The sequence below is a fragment of the Eutrigla gurnardus genome (assembly GCF_963514095.1).
Source record: "Eutrigla gurnardus genome assembly, chromosome: 20".
Lineage (NCBI taxonomy): Eukaryota > Metazoa > Chordata > Actinopteri > Perciformes > Triglidae > Eutrigla > Eutrigla gurnardus.
Window position 1 is genome coordinate 8,248,050 of NC_139931.1, and position 19,194 is coordinate 8,267,243.

At 42.9% G+C, this 19,194-nt stretch overlaps 2 protein-coding genes across 3 annotated transcripts in view; both read left to right on the plus strand.

Annotated features, from left to right (window-relative positions):
• The window catches only part of prkcab (protein kinase C, alpha, b), a gene marked incomplete at its 5' end in the record, with an annotated part of 66,109 nt that extends 57,470 nt beyond the window's left edge, over positions 1-8,639 (plus strand). The window contains 10 exons of one of the 2 annotated variants that reach the window (XM_084036456.1): positions 107-136; positions 2,223-2,363; positions 2,507-2,680; positions 3,124-3,215; positions 3,298-3,360; positions 4,012-4,150; positions 6,167-6,247; positions 6,343-6,450; positions 7,078-7,218; positions 8,471-8,639. In XM_084036456.1, coding sequence (XP_083892582.1) covers positions 107-136; positions 2,223-2,363; positions 2,507-2,680; positions 3,124-3,215; positions 3,298-3,360; positions 4,012-4,150; positions 6,167-6,247; positions 6,343-6,450; positions 7,078-7,218; positions 8,471-8,635 — 1,134 coding nt within the window. In that variant the 3' untranslated portion in view covers positions 8,636-8,639. The remainder of the gene's footprint in view (positions 1-106; positions 137-2,222; positions 2,364-2,506; positions 2,681-3,123; positions 3,216-3,297; positions 3,361-4,011; positions 4,151-6,166; positions 6,248-6,342; positions 6,451-7,077; positions 7,219-8,470) is intronic. The other variant, XM_084036457.1, reaches the window with a different exon arrangement.
• Positions 8,640-11,214: 2,575 nt separating this feature from the next.
• cacng5b (calcium channel, voltage-dependent, gamma subunit 5b) lies at positions 11,215-17,385 on the plus strand. The gene is made up of 6 exons (XM_084037185.1): positions 11,215-11,310; positions 12,945-13,209; positions 14,574-14,660; positions 15,149-15,289; positions 15,376-15,521; positions 16,735-17,385. Exons 2-6 carry the CDS (start codon positions 13,014-13,016, stop codon positions 16,993-16,995), a joined length of 831 nt encoding a protein of 276 aa, XP_083893311.1. The 5' UTR covers positions 11,215-11,310; positions 12,945-13,013; the 3' UTR covers positions 16,996-17,385.
• The last annotated feature ends 1,809 nt before the right edge of the window (positions 17,386-19,194 follow it).

Below are 19,194 nucleotides of genomic sequence, written 5' to 3' on the forward strand. Positions count from 1 at the left end.
GATAACAAATCTGTCCACTTTGATATTATGCCACTTTCTTTTTTCCCAGCACGTACACCAGCTAACCTTTGACTGCACTAATAAGTGAGTTTCTTCTTTCTTCTAGGCCTGCCAGTTAAATATCCACTATCTCAAGGTAGCTCTTCTGCCTGCTCTGTATCCTCTGCATCATGCTCACTTTACTTACCGTGTTAGGATTGTTTGTGGATCTCTGCTGGGCTTCCACAAATTAATCTGATTTACTAACAAAGGCTCTCTATGCATATAGTTGAATCGACCCAATTTGCTTGCTACTATACACCCATTTCACTCCTCTCGCACACTAATACACTAACTCTCTTTTTGTCTCGTGCTTTATTCCACACGTCAACATCATTTTAATACAAAGGAACATACATTTAGAGGATTTTGAAGCACCTGCAGCGTATGCTGCAGAGGTCGGCGTCAGCAAAGTCTGACGTTAATAAGGTTTGCTCTTGGCAGCAACAACAGCAAAGCAGCTGGTGTTCCTCCTGCACAAAAGGAAGAACAGCCAAGGTTTCACTGTTAATATGAAGATCGAATTTTAATAATTTAATGTGTGCACCCTATCCTACACACACACACACACACACACCACACGGCATTGTTGTTAGTAAATTTGTGGACACCTCTGTTGGTGTCATCGTTACCTCTATCAGTGTGCTGTCATTGGCCAAGAGAGCGTCCCACCCGCTCCTCATTGGCTGACAGTGTGGTCTACAGTCCGCCCTCTACTAGTCCACCTTTGGTCTGGACTATAGAAGGCATGAAGCATGGACACTTACACACTGTTACTCTATGAGTGAATGCACACACAGGCAGGTTCTTACTGTACTTGGTGTGCATGCCAAATCTCTCCACACGGTGGCAGTGTTATATGTATTATAAGACTGCTGTGTGGCTGCACTCTTTGTGTTTGAATACAACTTTATGAGCCCCTCTCACATAAATATTCCAACGTATGTTTCAAACAGATCACTGTGGGGGTTTTTTGTGAAGTGTGTATGATGTGTTCAGTTTATGTAAATGCTCTGTGTTGATAAAAGCAACAACAGCGATGTAATGACATGTGGCCCTTCCCGTGTAGTGACATGCACACCTGCACACGCACAGTTCCCTGTGGGACTCCGTTACACCTGGGACATGAATTACACTACTTGGATAATCAGTTCTAATTAACCTAACCTAACCTGGAGCCACTTAACCTGAGTTAAATATGTGATAATTGTTATTTGGAGTATATTGCCACATTGAGTTAAGAGTAGAGACACGGTTGGCGTGGCAACAGCCTCTCTGTGCCCCACCGGTCGCCTGTTTTCTCTATCTGACACAAACAGGCAGCGGGTGCAGCCATGATGGGAGCTGGCAGGGTCCTAATCGCCCTGTTTTTGGTTCAAAGACGCTTGGCAGGCCAGTCATTAAAACAACAGGGAACCTCACAACGCTGGCAACCCCCCGCTTACTGCCCACCTCCCAATTTCCCAAAATGCACCAGTAGAGAGATCCTGCTGAATATCTTGTGAGGCTGTCTGGCATGTCAGTGGGGGGAAATAATATCACCACGTTCTCTATATAAGAGAGACTTGTGTTTTGATTCTCGTGAATATGCAGCTGACCGGTCGTTGATGATGGCGAGGGATGGTGACGCATCCATGTGGAACTTTCTAGCAAATGAGAACATACTACTAAACCTTTAAAGCATTTAACATTATATATTAGAATGAAACGTAATAGCCAGCATGCAAAATACAGTACAAATAGATTGAATGGGATTGAAAATGTAAAAGATCACATAACATCATAGATGATTATGATTAGATGATTTATTATACATTTTCATTTTAAAATGCTGTTGTGTTTATTACATTATCAGTTGTTAATGATAAAGAGAGAGAGAGATTAAAGCAGCAGAACGACACCCACTCCCACTGTGATTAGCTGATGAGCGGCGACTTCTTGAAGTGAAGCAACTGGGGTTTAAGTCCTGCGTCATGTGACAGTCATGTGATCCGCTCTCTGTGAAAGCCAGATGTGAATATCTAAGCTGTAAGACACCAGCATGACGACTGTCTAAGCGCTTCATGTCCCCTCCTAATTATCTTTTGCTTTATTAATAATACATGTATATATTCATATAAATATTCAATATCCTTTTTTTTTTTTTTTTACTTTAATGGCATTTCCCTCCTTGTACAACACAGAAAGCCAAGCTGGGCCATGGTAAGAAAGTGATCACACCGTCAGACCACCGGCGGTTCAGCCTGCCGTCGGGGAACATGGACCGGATCCGACTGAACGACTTCAACTTCCTGGCCTTGTTGGGGAAGGGCAGCTTTGGCAAGGTGAGAGCCCAGACTGTAATCTAAACCATATAAAAGTCACTGTAACGCTTCCAATATGGCAGCCGGAGAAGGCCTGACAGTTGGCACTCGTTTGGCGTTTCACAATTTGTCTCATCGTAACCTTTGACCCTCGCCGACTGCAGGTGATGCTGGCGGAGATGAAGTCGACGGAGGAGCTGTACGCCATCAAGATCCTGAAGAAAGACGTCGTGATCCAGGACGACGACGTGGAATGTACGATGGTGGAGAAGAGGGTGTTGGCCCAGAGAGACAAACCGCCCTTCCTCACGCAGCTCCACTCCTGCTTCCAGACGGTGGTGTGTGAAAACCTCTTGTTAGTCCACAACTGTATTTCCCTTTCCTGCATCGATTCATTCACACTCTCAAGCCCCCCCGGCGCCGCTGCAGAGAAAATGGCTACTTAGCCGAGACCACCCTTGAATACGAAGTCTCCGGCTTGACGTCAACTCTGTGCGTAGACAGGGTTTTTATGTAAATACATTTGCTAATGAAAGCTTCCTTAATTATAATATACAGGTTTATGACCTCTCTCCTGAAAGAATAAATCATGTCAGGCATTCATTTATGTGGAGACCCATCAGGTGTTAAGGTACATTATACATGCAAGCTTTCTAAAGATGATTCAATGTAATGCACTGCTAATTTTAGTGTGGACATACTGTGCTTTTTTCTTTGTGTAGAATCCATTAAGAGCTGCTCTTTTGGGCAATTACATATATTTTCTTTTGTTTAAATCCAGGACCGACTGTACTTTGTGATGGAGTACATCAATGGGGGAGACCTTATGTATCATATCCAGCGAATGGGCAAATTCAAGGAGCCACAGGCAGTGTAAGGACACTATGACATGCGACAGTTCAGTTCTTTGCATCTTTTGTGAAGAGATGTGAATCTTAATTTACATTGTTTGCAGGTTTTATGCTGCAGAGATTGCCGTCGGTTTGTTTTTCCTGCACCGAAAGGGAATCATCTACAGGTGGGTGAGTCAGAGAGAAAGCAGTTCTGTGTAATGAAGCAGCACATTTACCTCAAATTCATTTACATGGGAAAACTAATTGGACACATTGGACAAATAAACCAGAGGAAAGGATTGCACGTCACTAGATGAGGTGAATATGACTTGCTGTTTTGTTGAAATAGAAATGTCTGCGTGTTGGAAGGAGCAGAGTGTGACTCACTGAAGCAAAAGAAAGTGAAGTCAAATCTTTAAGGAAATTATTTTTGAGAGAGCGGAAGACAAGCTGAAGATGTGAGAATTGAAGACTTGGACAGATTGAGAGAAAATGCTCGACAGAGACTTGAGGTCATGCTGTTCCTCTTCAGTACTTCAGCTAAAGAACTGGCATCCTTTCTGCATATCTCACCGGCCTTGAGTCTTGCATTGGGATGCTACTTTGTGACAGAAGTGTCGAATGAAAAGGGGAAGAAAATTAAGAACCAAGGCATGAAACACAAGCAAAAACAGATAAAAAAAAATGTATATTTTAAGCCAAGAAGTGATTGTTTGTTTCCCAGAGTGTGATGCATGCTGCAGACAGATACACTGCTCAGAGAGGTGGCAGCGGTGCAGAGCGTGACTTTGTCTTCCTGGTGCTCCTCTCTGAACACAAACCCGTCTCCCCTGCAGGGATCTGAAGCTCGACAACGTGATGCTGGACTCCGAGGGCCACATCAAAATCGCAGACTTCGGCATGTGTAAGGAGAACATGTACGAGGGAATGTCCACGCGCACCTTCTGCGGCACCCCGGACTACATCGCCCCGGAGGTGAGAGTCTGCAAAGGGCCCAGAGCGCAATAAGTATAGCACTGTGTCTTATTTTATGTATTCGAATCGTAGGTAATTGACAATTTGCTAAGACCCTCCCCCTTACAGATTTTGTCCAATCATAGCTTAGTTACTATGCAAGGTGTGTGAATTCAATCGGATGTACGATAAATATCGTATTTGCATGATCAATCAAGCCAAAAAGATCATTTTAAAACTGATGTTGTTAAAGTGTAAGTTTGGCGGAAATAGAAAATAAAGCTATTTTCTGGATGAAAATATATCAACTAAGCCGTGGAGGAAGTAATTTTCGCTCATCACGCAGTTCAGAGCTAGCACGGGCGGAAGCTAGAGTCCAAAATCGCAAACAGTGGGTTAGCATGGGGCCAACAGCCACGCTTTCAAAATCGCATTTTTAAACCACTAACATTGCTCAAAACAGCGCCAAACCTCGTCAGCAGCTTGCTCTGGGTGTCTACACATAAAACGAAGCACCAATAACTCAGTTCATGAACCCGAAGTTTATAACAGAAGACAGTTAAGAACACTCACCAATTCTACCCCTGCCAGCTCCTCGCGAAGGATAGTCCGTAAGTGTCGATTACCGAACGAGTTCCCGTGTGAGATCTCGCGTGACATGTATGTGCTTCAGATAAGGCTGCTGTCTTGAACTGATTGGAAGTGTATACAAACTATCCCGACGTTTTTACCCACCGTTATTAACTTATATTTGGCCAAACTGCCACTAATTTAAAAGTATACTCGTTTTATTCTGGGCGAAATCTTCAGTTTCACTTTCACTTTTGCATTGCGTTCGGTAATCCACACTTACGGACTATCCGGGTTCATGAACTGAGTTGTTGGTGCTTCGTTTTATGTGTAGACACCCAGAGCAAGCTGCTGACGAGGTTTGGCGCTGTTTTGAGCAATGTTAGTGGTTTAAAAATGCGATTTTGAAAGCGTGGCTGTTGGCCCCATGCTAACCCACTGTTTGCGATTTTGGACTCTAGCTTCCGCCCGTGCTAGCTCTGAACTGCGTGATGAGCGAAAATTACTTCCTCCACGGCTTAGTTGATATATTTTCATCCAGAAAATAGCTTTATTTTCTATTTCCGCCAAACTTACACTTTAACAACATCAGTTTTAAAATGATCTTTTTGGCTTGATTGATCATGCAAATACGATATTTATCGTACATCCGATTGAATTCACACACCTTGCATAGTAACTAAGCTATGATTGGACAAAATCTGTAAGGGGGAGGGTCTTAGCAAATTGTCAATTACCTACGATTCGAATACATAAAATAAGACGTGATCCAGGACCATTACAGAGAGATGATTCATTCACAGTCATAAGATGTTTGTCTAGTAATATATGTATTTCTATGTGAACCTGCCTCCCTCCTGTGTGTCTGACTCATGGGGGAGCATATTGTCTCTCAGGTGGGAGGAGAGGGAAGCCCTCACTCCTGGTTTCTCTCAGGAAAAGTCTTTTTTTTCCAGACATAAATCTGAAATAACTGAATTAACTTTTACTTTTTAACTTAACTTGAAGACTATAATGAGCCGGCCTTTCTTATAGCTCTCCTGACTTAAATGCATGGCATTATAACCCATAGCATAGTTATTTTCTGATTCTGGAGAGAGACGTAAACACTTCCACGTCACGTGTGGGTAAATGGTAACATTGTGAACTGAATACATTTGCGTTCCCCGTCTCTGTTAGCGGCGAGTGCAGCTGTGATTTAGCTCTCTGCATGATTATTATTGTGTGAGTGTGTCTGTGTGGACTGCGTGTGGGAGGGAGGTGTAGGATGGCAAATTGGATGGTAGGAGAAAGCGCCTTTGTTATGGAAGCTCAAAATAGCTGACTGTGCGGTTGACTGATTGGAGTTTAGGTGAAATGTTACTTCACAGTACGACGGTTTCTCATGATATATATTATCTTTACCGTAGCTCTCGAGGGTTGTTATCAGGCATATCATTTTAATCTTTTCTTTTTCCCTCCTATCAGATTATAGCGTACCAGCCTTATGCAAAATCAGTGGACTGGTGGGCTTATGGAGTTCTCCTGTATGAGATGCTGGCAGGACAGGTAGTATTTTTTGTTTGTTCCTTTTAAATCATCTTTCATTTGTCGATGCATTTAATGGTGTATATCCATTTTGCGTTTTTTGTTTCCCCCCTCAGCCTCCGTTCGATGGAGAAGACGAAGATGAGCTGTTCCAGTCTATCATGGAGCACAACGTGTCCTACCCTAAGTCCATGTCTAAAGAAGCTGTGTCCATCTGCAAGGGAGTAAGTACAGGTTAAAGGGCCATGTCGTGTTTTAGAAAGCATAGAAGTAGAAGTAAAATCTGGGAGTTCAAATCCTGTATATTTACCTTTTGTGACATCATCATCACAGCGGCATCATGGTTGTCGTGATTATTTACCAACGAGGAAATGAGTTTTTCAAAGTCAATTTACACTCCAGAGAAGATTCAATTAAGATTCAGCCACAGATCAAGTCTTTTGAAAACCCCCCCCGCCTTCATTTATTACATTACACCCTGTAGCCGCAAGAAATATCATTCATCATCTCAGGGCCGGTGACAAAGTAGATAATCCTCATTCTTATTTGCTTCCTTCACATCTTATTTGGGACGACAACAAAAAAAATGATTCACGGTCCAAATTAAAAGTGGCTGCTGAATCAGAAATGGAGCTATGAGAAGTCTAATTTCCTGCCACTATATTGAAGCTGGATACTCATCGTCAGTCTGCATAACGTTGTTGGTCGAAGAAGCAAAGATTTAAGGAAAGGGTGGATTGCCAGCTTCAGAGAAACTTTCTTTCTTGCCCCTGCTAGTTGTTTATCTTCTCCTCGAGCAGTTAATTGCCTCTGTGCCGTCTCCTAATCCCTCCTCTTCTGTTTGTCGCCAGCTGATGACCAAACACCCGTCAAAGCGTCTCGGCTGCGGCTCGGAGGGGGAGAGGGACATCAGGGAGCAGGCCTTCTTCAGACGCATCGACTGGGAACGCCTGGCCAACAGAGAAATCCAGCCGCCGTTTAAACCCAAAGTGGTGAGAAAATCCTCTAATATTTCCATAAAGCATCCTGCCCAATGCTTGCCTTGATATTACACGTGGATGAGCCTTAACTTCAGTCATTATATTTGGCAAAAACAGTGGTGATTGAAGAGGATTCTTCATTTGTTGTCTCTGGTTTGCATGTTTATCTGAAGTGTGTCTTGGTCTTGACTTGTTCTCAACATCTCTTGGTCTTGCTCCTGTCTTGTCCTTGATACACTCTGGTCTTAGTCATGACTTGCTCTTGGTCAACACTGGTGCAATTCATTTCTCTCACGTTCCTGTTCCATTTACTTTCTGTTTATCCATTCCTGTGACGCTAAGAACAGAAAATGTCCAGAAAGAAAAAGCAAGCTGTATCACTGTTGAATGCATCTCTATTGAAGACTAATGTAACACTTCCTCTCAGTGGGATGGTTTTATTCACCCAGCATAGCTGGAAGGCTGGATCCCAGCTGCAGAACGCCACTGACACCTAAACCTCCTCCTGTCACCACATAACACTCATTTTCAATTTGTGGAGCATCCTCCATCCCCTCGCTGCCCACATAGCCCGAAGCAACACACACACACACACACACACACACACACACACACACACACACACACACACACACACACACACACACAAGGATTAAAATAGCTCTCTAAGAGCAGATTTCCCTTCAATAGGCCCACAATAAATGCAGGGTTACACAGTGGATGCATCCACTCACACAGAGGGGAAGGAAACATTGCTAAAACTGGCTGTTGTGAGCTCATTCATGGCATTATCTGGCCCGAGGGGACAAAAAGATCCATCTGAGACGTTACGGCTTCTGTGATATAACAAACATCTACGAAGAAAGATATGCAAACATCAGGCGCTGAAATCCACCGTAAACCACAGTGCTGTTCACTCGGTCTGAAGCATTTTGTCGTGACTGTGCTGCCACCGTTGCATGACACACAGCAACACACATATACATGCAGCCGGAGACACATGACAGCCCCGAGCGGCGCTGCACACTGATGCTGATGACCTCCGCTGTGGATGCTTAGGGTTAGCTCCTAATCTAATTACAACTTCTGCCCGGCTACACATCGGGCTTCGACATTTTCCCTGCACCACGTTCCCCTCTGGGACGCCAGGAAGCTTTCTATTAAAAGACTCATGAGGGGATGTCCACAATTCAGTCGCTTCCCTTTTGTTGGCGTTCCTTTCCGCTTTTTCCACATCTGACATTGTGTTTTAAATCTCTTCCAGTGCGGCAAGGGCGCGGAAAACTTCGACAAGTTCTTCACACGCACACAGCCCGTGCTGACCCCTCCCGACCAGCTGGTCATCGCCAACATCGACCAGAGCGAGTTTGCGGGCTTCTCCTACATGAACCCTCAGTTCATCCATCCATCCCTGCACAGCGTGGTATGAGCAGGGGAAACAAAGACTACAGGATCCTTCCAAACTCTGAGAAAAGACCCAAACACACCCTCTACAGTGTTCTGTCTAGTTATCCACGTCTGTGTGCGGAAGTGACTGAGCGGATGGGGTTAAAGCACATGGCACAGGTTTTTGTTTTTTTGCATAATTTCCCCACAAACATCTCATATTCTTTATTCTGAATCTGTATCTGTGTTTATCCAAACCTGCAGCCTTTTTTTACTTTCCTTTCTCGTGTATGATTGTCGTTTACTTTGTTATTAGGTATTAAAAGATGTTTTTTTTCCTCTCGTGATCCCCAAACCTACGAAGCAACAAGCTGCAATGCACGACAAGAACGGATCATATGATATTTCTGCTGGGACAAGCTTTACTTCTGAACCGCTACACGTGTATTTTATATTTATACTAATAAAAAAAGGTAGTAGTCTGCTGTTACATGAGTGCCAAAATGGAACAAAAAAAAAAAAAGATTTCTATTGCAGTTCTTGTAATTTCCCCTCTTTGGCCTTCCCACTTCAACCCCTTAACCGGGGCCGTTTCTACGTGTTGTTTTGTAGGACGTGGCGCTACATTACTGTGTATCTAACTCAACATAGAGGACCAGAAGCACGTTATGCTCACAGTTACAAGCTGTCTCGGCCTTTTTCCAACACAGTGGAGTTCCGTATATAGGGTCAGAAAACTGGGGCTCAAAGAGACGGCGTTTTAAAGTATAAACTCGCTATTTTCCATAACGCACAAAGCAGAACTCTGTTGCATGCTTATTTTTTCTGACTCTGTATGATCAGTAGACTCTAGGATGCAGTACACGTCTGGTATCACTGTAAAGTTTAGTATTACGATATGAGCTGTGTTCAAAAGTATATTTGTGGTATGTTTTGAAGTCTTATTCTGAAAATTTCTTATTGTGAAAGGCAAAAAGGTTTTTTGTTCCCGTTTTATGTTCCGCTTAACTCAACATTTATGTCCAGAGAGAACCTTCTATTGTACGTCAACTTTACTTTTTTGTAAATATGTTTCAAAAAGAGAAGTTACTTGCAGATTTTATACAAACTGAATGTGCTTTTACTACCGTAGATTTCATTTCTATGTTTAGATTCCCTAACAAGAGGAGTGTGTATGTATATCTACATCTATATAGATATATACTGTCTGGCTGGATAGCTTCGGTATCAGCAAACCTTGTTGTATGTATTTCCACTATTTATCCATTCTTTTCTACTACTCAGTGTCATGGCGAATATGCAGCACCTACTGTGCGTGAATTGGTTGAATGCCCTCTTGCCTTGGTCGTCTCGGGGGCCGACTCCTTCTGGATCCTAAAGGATTCTGGAGCCCTCCGCGGCTAAAACACGTCGTTCCCTTCTTGTGTATATTGTGTGCATGCGTGAGGCGAGGTCTGACCCGAGCATGCCAAAGACCCCTGCATGACACAGAGAACATGGAGCATGGAGTCCCCCCCCCCCCCACCCCCACCTTGTTGCACAGATCGAGACGAACCAACGAGCATCGTGTGCTTTTCTACTCATCGTCTCCTGGTGTAGCCTGACGTGTTTGGCTACGAAGCTGAATTATTAACAAGACAAATACGTGTAAAATGCTTTATGTTGGCTTTTTGTTCACTGGTGCCAATCTCAAGTCTTTTTTTTTGTTTCCCGTCAGGTGTTTTTTTTTTTAGAGGCTACTACTGAGGCACAGTGAAGTTTCATAAAACTGCCAAATTGATTCTTAGCCCCTGAATTAGTTACTTGACTGTCACTGCTGTCACATCTGGACCAAAATGAGATTTTTAAGGCTAAGAGAAAACTGAATGTTTACATGTCTCACATTGAGAATCTTTATCTGAGGAGAGGTCGTGGAAGAGAAAAACAAAAACAAACAAAACAATCTTTTGGAGTCATGACAGGTAATCACATGTCAGGGTACAGTACCACTACAGTTAGAGCCACAGGGATGTTTGTATGCGTTTCCTTGCACTGCCCCGGCTTTTGTTGACCTGATTCTTCTTGTTCCTCTGTTCATTGTGGTATGATGGATACAGTGTATAAATAAAGTATATTAAAAAAATATGAATCATCTGTTTTATTTTGAAAGGTTGGAAGCGCTCAACTTCCTGTTTCGCTTGTTTACATTGCTGCTGCTACATTATTGGAGTCAACAATCTAAAGCAAACTGGGTCAATCAAAAGTGATCACGTGTGCCTGAGCTGTTGCACTACAGCAGGTGCTGACCTATGACCTTCAGGAGCTTCCTGTGTTTTCTCTTCTCATACTTGTCAGAGCTGAGTGGAGCTGTCCTTGGTCCTGAAACACTCCAGGCATATCTCTCTCTCTCTCTCTCTCTCTCTCTCTCTCTCTCTCTGTCTCTCTCTCTCTCTCTCTCTCTCTCTCTCTCTCTCTCTCTCTCTCTCTCTCTCTCTCTCTCTCTCTCTCTCTCTCTCAGAGCAGCACCGTCTGACTCAGTCCGTTCCGTTGCAGAGTGCTGCGCTGACGCTCGCTCCTTGAAGCTTCTCACGGCTTCACTTCACGACAGTTTTTTTTTTTTTCTGAAGGAATTTGCGACCAATTGAGCGTCGGTCTTCTCCGGTCTTTGCGGCTTTTAATCCACAACTTTCTGCACAATATTCGCTTCACGTGCAGGAAACGCAGCTCGGAGACAAACGGGTAAGAAGTGTTTGAATGTTCGAGTCGCATACTTTTACTTTTTTGTAAACACTCTTGCGTCTAATAAACTGGATTTATATATATATATGAGAGATATTCCACATATTATTTGTGAGTTTATTGTACAATGCCGTGCCTATACTACTGATACAGGCTACTATCCACATCGAGGTGATAATTCTTGGCTTAATATAAGATATTGGAAGTTTTAAGTCTATCGTGGTAATATAGGGATGCATTTGTACAAATTCAGTTTTTAATCAAAAACAACTGCAGGAAGAAGGTCAAACTACTGGTGTTGGAAATCATGTTGCAGCACCAACAGTGTTGTTACATTGTTTGGAAGTTGGTTATTAATTGTGTCTTCGATAGAGAAAATTTACATTAATGTCAATGAAGCCTGAATGTTTAGATTGAGTAACGTAACTAGAGTCTGATGCAGTGTTCTGCATGAGAAGGCTCTGTAGTCATGACTACTATCTTTGCACCTGACTTTATAAATCACTTCATTACTGTAAGAAATGCAGCCCTGCACGTGTATGAACATCTAAATGTATAATCATAATTCAGACAACCATTAAATCAGCCTCTACCTGATAGTATGTCCTCTAGCTGAATTTTGACCATGTCACTGTTCATGATGTCTTACTATGTGATCATTCTTCTCTTGCTGATTTATGAATGCTTTTATGATTAGATGATGGGATTCTGCTCTGAATCATGGCTGTAAAATGTCAAAATGTGCATTTGTATTCATAGTAGTGGGCCTGCAACACGTTTAATGTCCCTCAGTCTGGAGGCTCGAGCAGGTTTATTATTGACTCACGGGTCAGACAGAGTTAGCAGTGACATGGACAGAATTTGAATTTACTGGGACTATAAAACTTTAATGCTGGAGAAAAAGTGGATGAGTCAAAGATTAACTGCAAAAGTTGTAGTGGAAAGTTGCCCATCTTTCTGCTATGAGTTATAAACTTAAACTGACAAGATCATTGTTGTGATGCAAGTTGATTTTTCCATTTCAATCTGGCTTCACGACAACTTGACAGAGTTGAAGATATCGAGCAGCCCTGACATTTCGTGAGCTGCTCATCACGACGAGTAGATTTGACTTCCTAAATCTAGACAGCTTTATTGGTGATATCATTCTGAAATATCACGCAGATAGAAGAAGGAGATGAAGCTTCTCCCTCCTCATCCTCCCCCTCTACATGTCTGTCTATCATCTCCCACCTTCTTCCCCTCCTTTCACTTTTTCTCTGTAAAGCTCACAGAGCGCCTGGACACACACACACACACACACACACACACACACACACACACACACACACACACACACACACACACACAAATGTTGAACTGTTTTTTTTAAGTTAGTGCAGACTATTTATATTTCATTCTCAATTCCTTTTCCGTGTTCATTCAGTCCAAAAGCAACAGCCAATCACAGATCTGACACCCCCGTTTGTCTCGATTGAGATATAGACATTGTTGACATTATGTAATAAAAACAGTGAAACAAAAAATCTAAAAATAACGTTGGAAAAGGGAGAGTTTGAAATGAAATCTGCTGGAAAACATGCAATAATTAAATAAGTCATAACAAGCCTTCGTTTGCCCTGTTCCTCCTCCAGACTGCTCTTCATCTGGGACTTTTCCTGGTTTCTAACCATCACTATTGGAAGCTTTCCCCTGCTGTCACCATGAGCGCCTGCAGCAGAAAAGCCCTGACATTGCTGAGCAGCGTCTTTGCAATCAGCGGCCTGGGGCTGCTGGGGGTGGCGGTCAGCACCGACTACTGGCTGTACCTGGAGGAAGGCGTCATTATGCCTCTGAACCAGAGCGTCGACATCAAGACCTCGCTGCACTCCGGCCTCTGGAGGGTCTGCTTCCTGGCCGGTGAGGAGCCATTCTCTGTGCTCCTGTGATTCGACAGTTATGCAAATCGGTATTGTGATACGAGTACAGATGCATGTGATGGTTTTTAAGGTGGAATGATCTTCACTCGAGGAGTCATTTGCACCGCGCGGCGTCTAAATGTGGCAGCAGCAGTGAGATGATCCTGTCACACTGACATATCGTCACTGCATCAGCCAGCTTTGACATTCACGCAGAATGACATTCACAAATAGTGAACACACACACACACACACACACACACACACACACACACACACACACACACACACACACACACACACACACACACACACACACACAGTCTTCAGAGACAGATGTCATCTCATCGTGCTGGTGGTGGATAACTCCAGCTGGTGTCTGTATGTGGCGATGCTGAAGTGTCTTTGCAGGATGTGATGCAACTCACACTTAGGATATCCCGAATATGTCTACTTAGAATCCAGGAAACACATTTTCCATTAAGAATATGTTGATATGTTAATATGAAATTTCCAAAAGTCTAAAATTGACCAAAGATACAGCCACATACTTATATGCAGTGTTATGTCAGAAGCCCGATCCCTCTAAAAAGCTCCATTTACTATGTGAATGTAACCCGTATGAGGCCACTATGAAGCGCTTCCTGCACATTGTCTGTGTTGGCTCACATGCACAAATAATACAGAATACATGAGCCCAGATTTTTTAGGGGGGAAATGTCATTTTAACAGATGGTTAGGTTGCCAGGCAACCAATGGAGACTCCAGGAAATTACTAGTCCCAAGACATTGTTTTTTTTTTTTTAAACAAATGAGATATAACATGTATAATCAATGAGCCTTATTGTGTGACCTTCAGACAGAGCTGGGTTGTCTGTTTCCCCCTGCTTGCAGTCTTTAAGCTAAGCTAACTAGCTAATTGCGAGTTATCATTTGACTCAAGAAAGCAAATGGGTGTAAAAAAAATTGTATAAAAGGTAAAAATAAAACATGTTTTTAAGATGACAATCTTGAGTTTCGGCTCACTGGATTCTGCCCGTCTCTAATATATCTCCCTCTCACGTCCCTCTATGTCCTGCAGCTGTCCTCAGTGTGTGTTCTACCTTTTTTTTATTGTCACCTGACCTCCACACCAACATGCACACCTGCTCCCAGTTTCCTTGTCAGCTCCACATTGTATATACCGACGCTTTAGCCGTGACATTCACCTCCCTGATTGTCTATCGCGAGTTCTTACTTTTTTTTTCTCTCCTTCTTCCTCTTTGTCCCATAATGACCGGTCGCCTATCTTTTTTGGACTTGTGTTCACCTGTTCTGTCTATGAGCTGTGCATTTATAAAAACAACTCATCTCTTTCCCCTTCAGGTGAGGAGTCTGGTCGCTGCTTCACCATCGCCTACATCATGCCCATGAACGTCCAGCTGACGTCAGAGTCCACAGTAAACATGCTCAGTGAGTAACTTTGGGCTTAAAATCTCCAGGTGCCTTGAGACTGTTCACATAAATAGCTGGCGGCGTTTTCATCGCTAAAACAAAACACTTTTATAATAAGGTCGTGCTCGGAAAATCACTTGAATGTTGCCAGACAGATGAGTCTGAGTCATCTCAACCCCCGTGTTGTTGCCCTGCTCCACTCCAGAATACTTATTACCTTTTCACAGACTATTCACCTCACGAGTCCTTTGGTGTAGCTCAGCGTCAGAGCTTTATCGAAATCCACTATAGTGAGTCAGAGTCAGTGTAATAATCTCTGATATTGTAAAAAAAAATTGGCAAAAGAGCAGCTGGCATTATCTTTAGTCCCCCCCAACAGAACAGTCCTTAAGCTCGCTTTGAAAGTAAAGGAGATCTTCTAGATTTCATCTGTCCAGAAGCATCTTTCTGTTTCAGCCATCTGTGGTACATTCGGGCCTTAACAGCAGCTTTCCTCCTCTCCTCAGAGATGATCCGCTCAGCCACTCCGTTCCCTCTGGTCAGCCTCTTCTTCATGTTCATCGGCTTCGTCCTGAACAACGTGGGCCACGTCCGGCCCCACCGCAGCATCCTGGCGTTCGTCTCTGGGATTTTCTTCATCCTCTCAGGTGAGCTGATCATCTCTCCTCTCGTATCATGTTATTCTCTCTCCTCCTTGGTTTTGTCCAAACCTTGTTTCCCCCCCGTCTCTCAGGTCTGGCTCTGGTGGTGGGTCTGGTCCTGTACATCTCCAGTATCAATGATGAAATGCTGAACAGGACTAAGAGCAGTGAAGCCTATTTTACCTACAAGTACGGCTGGTCCTTTGCCTTCGCTGCCATCTCTTTCCTGCTCACCGAGGTGAGCGACTGAACACAAACCACACTGATCTGATGGCGGCACACAACACAATAGAAAAGCATGAATCCAGGAGATGATATATAAAAATGAGATCTCTTATTTGCACCATTGTCCACAGATGTTAAAAGACAGACACAAAATATCTATCATGAAATTAAACAGTAGGATATTAAGTTTTACAGACACAAATGCACCTAAATATTACAAAAACATTACAATTCTCATCATTCTTCTCTGCATCCAAAACATGGGCTTGACTTGTAGTGGAAACTTATACAAAAAATCACAGTTTTAGGTGTGAATGGATGTCTAATCCCCATCCCCCACCAATGTCAATTCCTGTTTAGTCTAATGCACTCAATAGAACTCTTATGTCATAAAATCTACTTCTATGTATACATTTATTTTGCCAAAATTGCACTAAATCTAGCAACACACTGAGTAGTGGAATGAAAAGACTTGACTTGTAGGCAGAGTTCAATACATGGGTAAGTAGTCAAAAATAGGATAAGGTTTCTGAAATCGCTAGGCAAGATCTGAGTCAAGGTAACTGAAGATTGGCCCTGGACCTTGTGGGTGAGGTGAACACACACAAGACTTTCACCCAGGAGACCATCGTTGAGTTATTTTGTTGTTCTGAAAGTGATGTTGTGACGTGTTTTCTGTACTTGTGTACCTAATTAAGGGCTTTTGTTGCATGAACCTCAGCAGGTGTTTTATTTATTGGTTTTAACAACATGAACCACGTCTTTGCTTGTGTGCCAGGCTACCTCGTGCGTCAGAGAGTGATGCCGAGGGCTTTGACAAGGCGTCAGTGTCGATGTGACGAGTTGAAATGTGAAGGTGTTACAGCAAGGTGGAGGGGGGGCTTTAAAGAGAGAAAGGTGAGCGTACCACAATAAAACAGGAAATATCACCTGGAAACAAGGGAAGGAACCTTTAGAGGAGAGCAGGACATGGCAGAAGTGAGTGTTCAGAATCATGACGCTTTGCCGCCCCCGAGTGGTCGCAGAAAGCAACTGCAACACCTCATTAACTTCAGTAGTTAACATCAGTATTACTGTTATTAATAGCAATCATCCACTCATTGCTAATGTGGTGTAAGGTTAAGAAATGATCACACTGTGATTACTTGAAACTGAATCAATCAAACAAATCAGCTATGATATATGATATTAACATTAACTGCAACGTGTCTCTCCGTACACTGCAGAGCGCCGGCGTCATGTCCGTCTACCTCTTCATGCAGCGCTACACAGTGGAGGAGATCTACCAACCCCGACACCCCAGTTTCTACCGCCCTCGTCTCAGCAACTGCTCGGACCACTCGGGTCAGTTCCTCCACCCGGAGGCCTGGTCACGTGGGCGGAGTCCCTCTGACATCTCCAGTGAAGCCTCGCTCCACATGAGCGCCAGCTACCCTGCTCTCCTCAAATGCCCCGACTACGACCAGGTCTCCTCTTCGCCCTGCTGAGGTCGCCTTAAGGGTCACGGAAGGATCAAATAGGGCCACACGGCCTCGTGAGTTAAAGATCCAACTTAGATATTTAACCGTGAGTTTGATGTCTTTCAGGGAGACAAATGTGCAGCTTTGACTGTGATGTATGGACTGTTAGAACTACTTGTGGCTGTTCATATGGTCCCAGATGCTCATTGGGAGTTTGTTGTTGTAGCAGGGCCTAAAGATATTTTCTTGGTGGAGGCAAAGTCTCCAGGTTTTAGAAAAGAAAATGGTTAGTGTTATTCAAAAAAGTTTTAAATCTGGTATAAAGTAGATTACCATTGAACTTTATCTGAAAGGGGAGAAATGTTCTGTATTGTATCCGTGGGTTTTACCTCCCAATGCCTCATTGCCGTTTTCTTTTTGTGAATATCACTGCTTCCTCATTTTGCAATGAATGAATTGAGGAAATGTATGTATCATGTCACTCAGCAAAAACAAAACATCAGGCCCACCTAACCATTTCTCCAGAAGGCAAAGTCTGTCATATGCATCACAAACATCACATAGCAGGTGGTGGTCCAGGAGGGAAACAGGCTCAATACGTCCTGCTTGTTGCTTTGTGTCTTCTAGAGACACTGTTTGGTCTCTTATCTAGACTTTAAAACAGTCAGACATGTAGAAAATTAAGTCCAATTAATTTCCCCAAATGGTGCACGAAGATCACACAGGTGTTTTATAGAGATTTTTATACAATGTGTGCAGCTGTAAAACATGTCAGCCTATGAATAATTATTGTGAGTTGATGTAAAGATGATCTGTCAAATAAATGTCTTCACACAGTGATTCTACATTTATCCACTGGGGGGCAGTGTCTTCATCTTTTTGTTTTAAGTTACATTTACTTCACAGGTCAGTTTGTTTTACAGTTGCTTTCTGCACAACTGACTCAAATAAAAATACATTCTCGAAGGACTTGAGATTCTCCACTGTCCATTATTTAAAAGTACTTTCTGCTCACTTATATTTTAAGTTGATACATTTATGCGTTAATTTGGTGGTCAAAATGGATTTTAACACCAGGCAGCTTTGGTGATTCACTAAAGTGTGCCTGAAAAAATCTAAATCTTGTCTTTTGTAACCACTCCTTCAACACAAAACACCTCAAAGAACTAACAAAGAACTAACAGCCTCTGCTTTGTTTGCAATACTGCAACACACTCCTTACAAAACCCTGCACAAGGCTTCTTGCATGACACACACACGCAGATTCAGGAATGAAATCTGTTGCATAGTGAGAACACTTCTAAGGGCAGCACTACCACACACACATGAAAACACTCACACTAATTGGACTCCAATCAGTCTGAGGAGGTGTTGGTAATTATGGTGATGTGGCCAGATCCTAACAGAAGGCAGGATCCAAAACCATCCATGATCCCTTACAATGCTTCACACAATGGTTCAGTGAGTTAACATTAACATCTCTACTGATAACTGTACTGTTATTCAACTTTTCCTTCCTTTTTTTCATGCAAAAAAAGCTGTAGGGCCTACATATTTTTTTCTGAAACCTTTCTATTTCTTCGTTCAAATATTAATTAATGTCCCAGAACATACTTTCACAGAAGCCTCTGTGAAAAAAATAAAAATGGTTTACAAAGAAGTTAGATATAAAGTACCTGTGTTTTGAAAGAGTAATCCAATACATGTGAGAGGGGTCATCCCTATGTTCCCTCATTTCTATGAAACTCCCCATCAATATTAGGCCCTATGTTCCCTCATTTCTATGAAACTCCCCATCAATATTAGGCCCTATGTTCCCTCAGCCCTAGGTTCCCTCAGTTCCCTCACAGGGATGGCCCTTCCCTAATATACTAATATACGTGTTGTTGTCATATTAGGGTAAGGTTTGGGTTAAACCTTGAAGGGTTAGGGTTATTATTAATCTGAGGGAACATAGGGCTGAGGGAACATAGGGTTGAGGGAACAAAGGGCTGAAGGAACATAGGGCTGAAGGAACATAGGGCTGAAGGAACATAGTGTTGAGGGAACATAGGGCTGAGGGAAAATAGGGCTGAAGGAACATAGGGTTGAGGGAACATAGGGCTGAGGGAACATAGGGCTGAGGGAACATAGAAATGCTCCCCATGTGAATATTCTTTTGTTCCAAAAAAGTTATTTATTATTGCATTTCATTTTGACACAGAAGTGAGATGTTTATCTTCAATT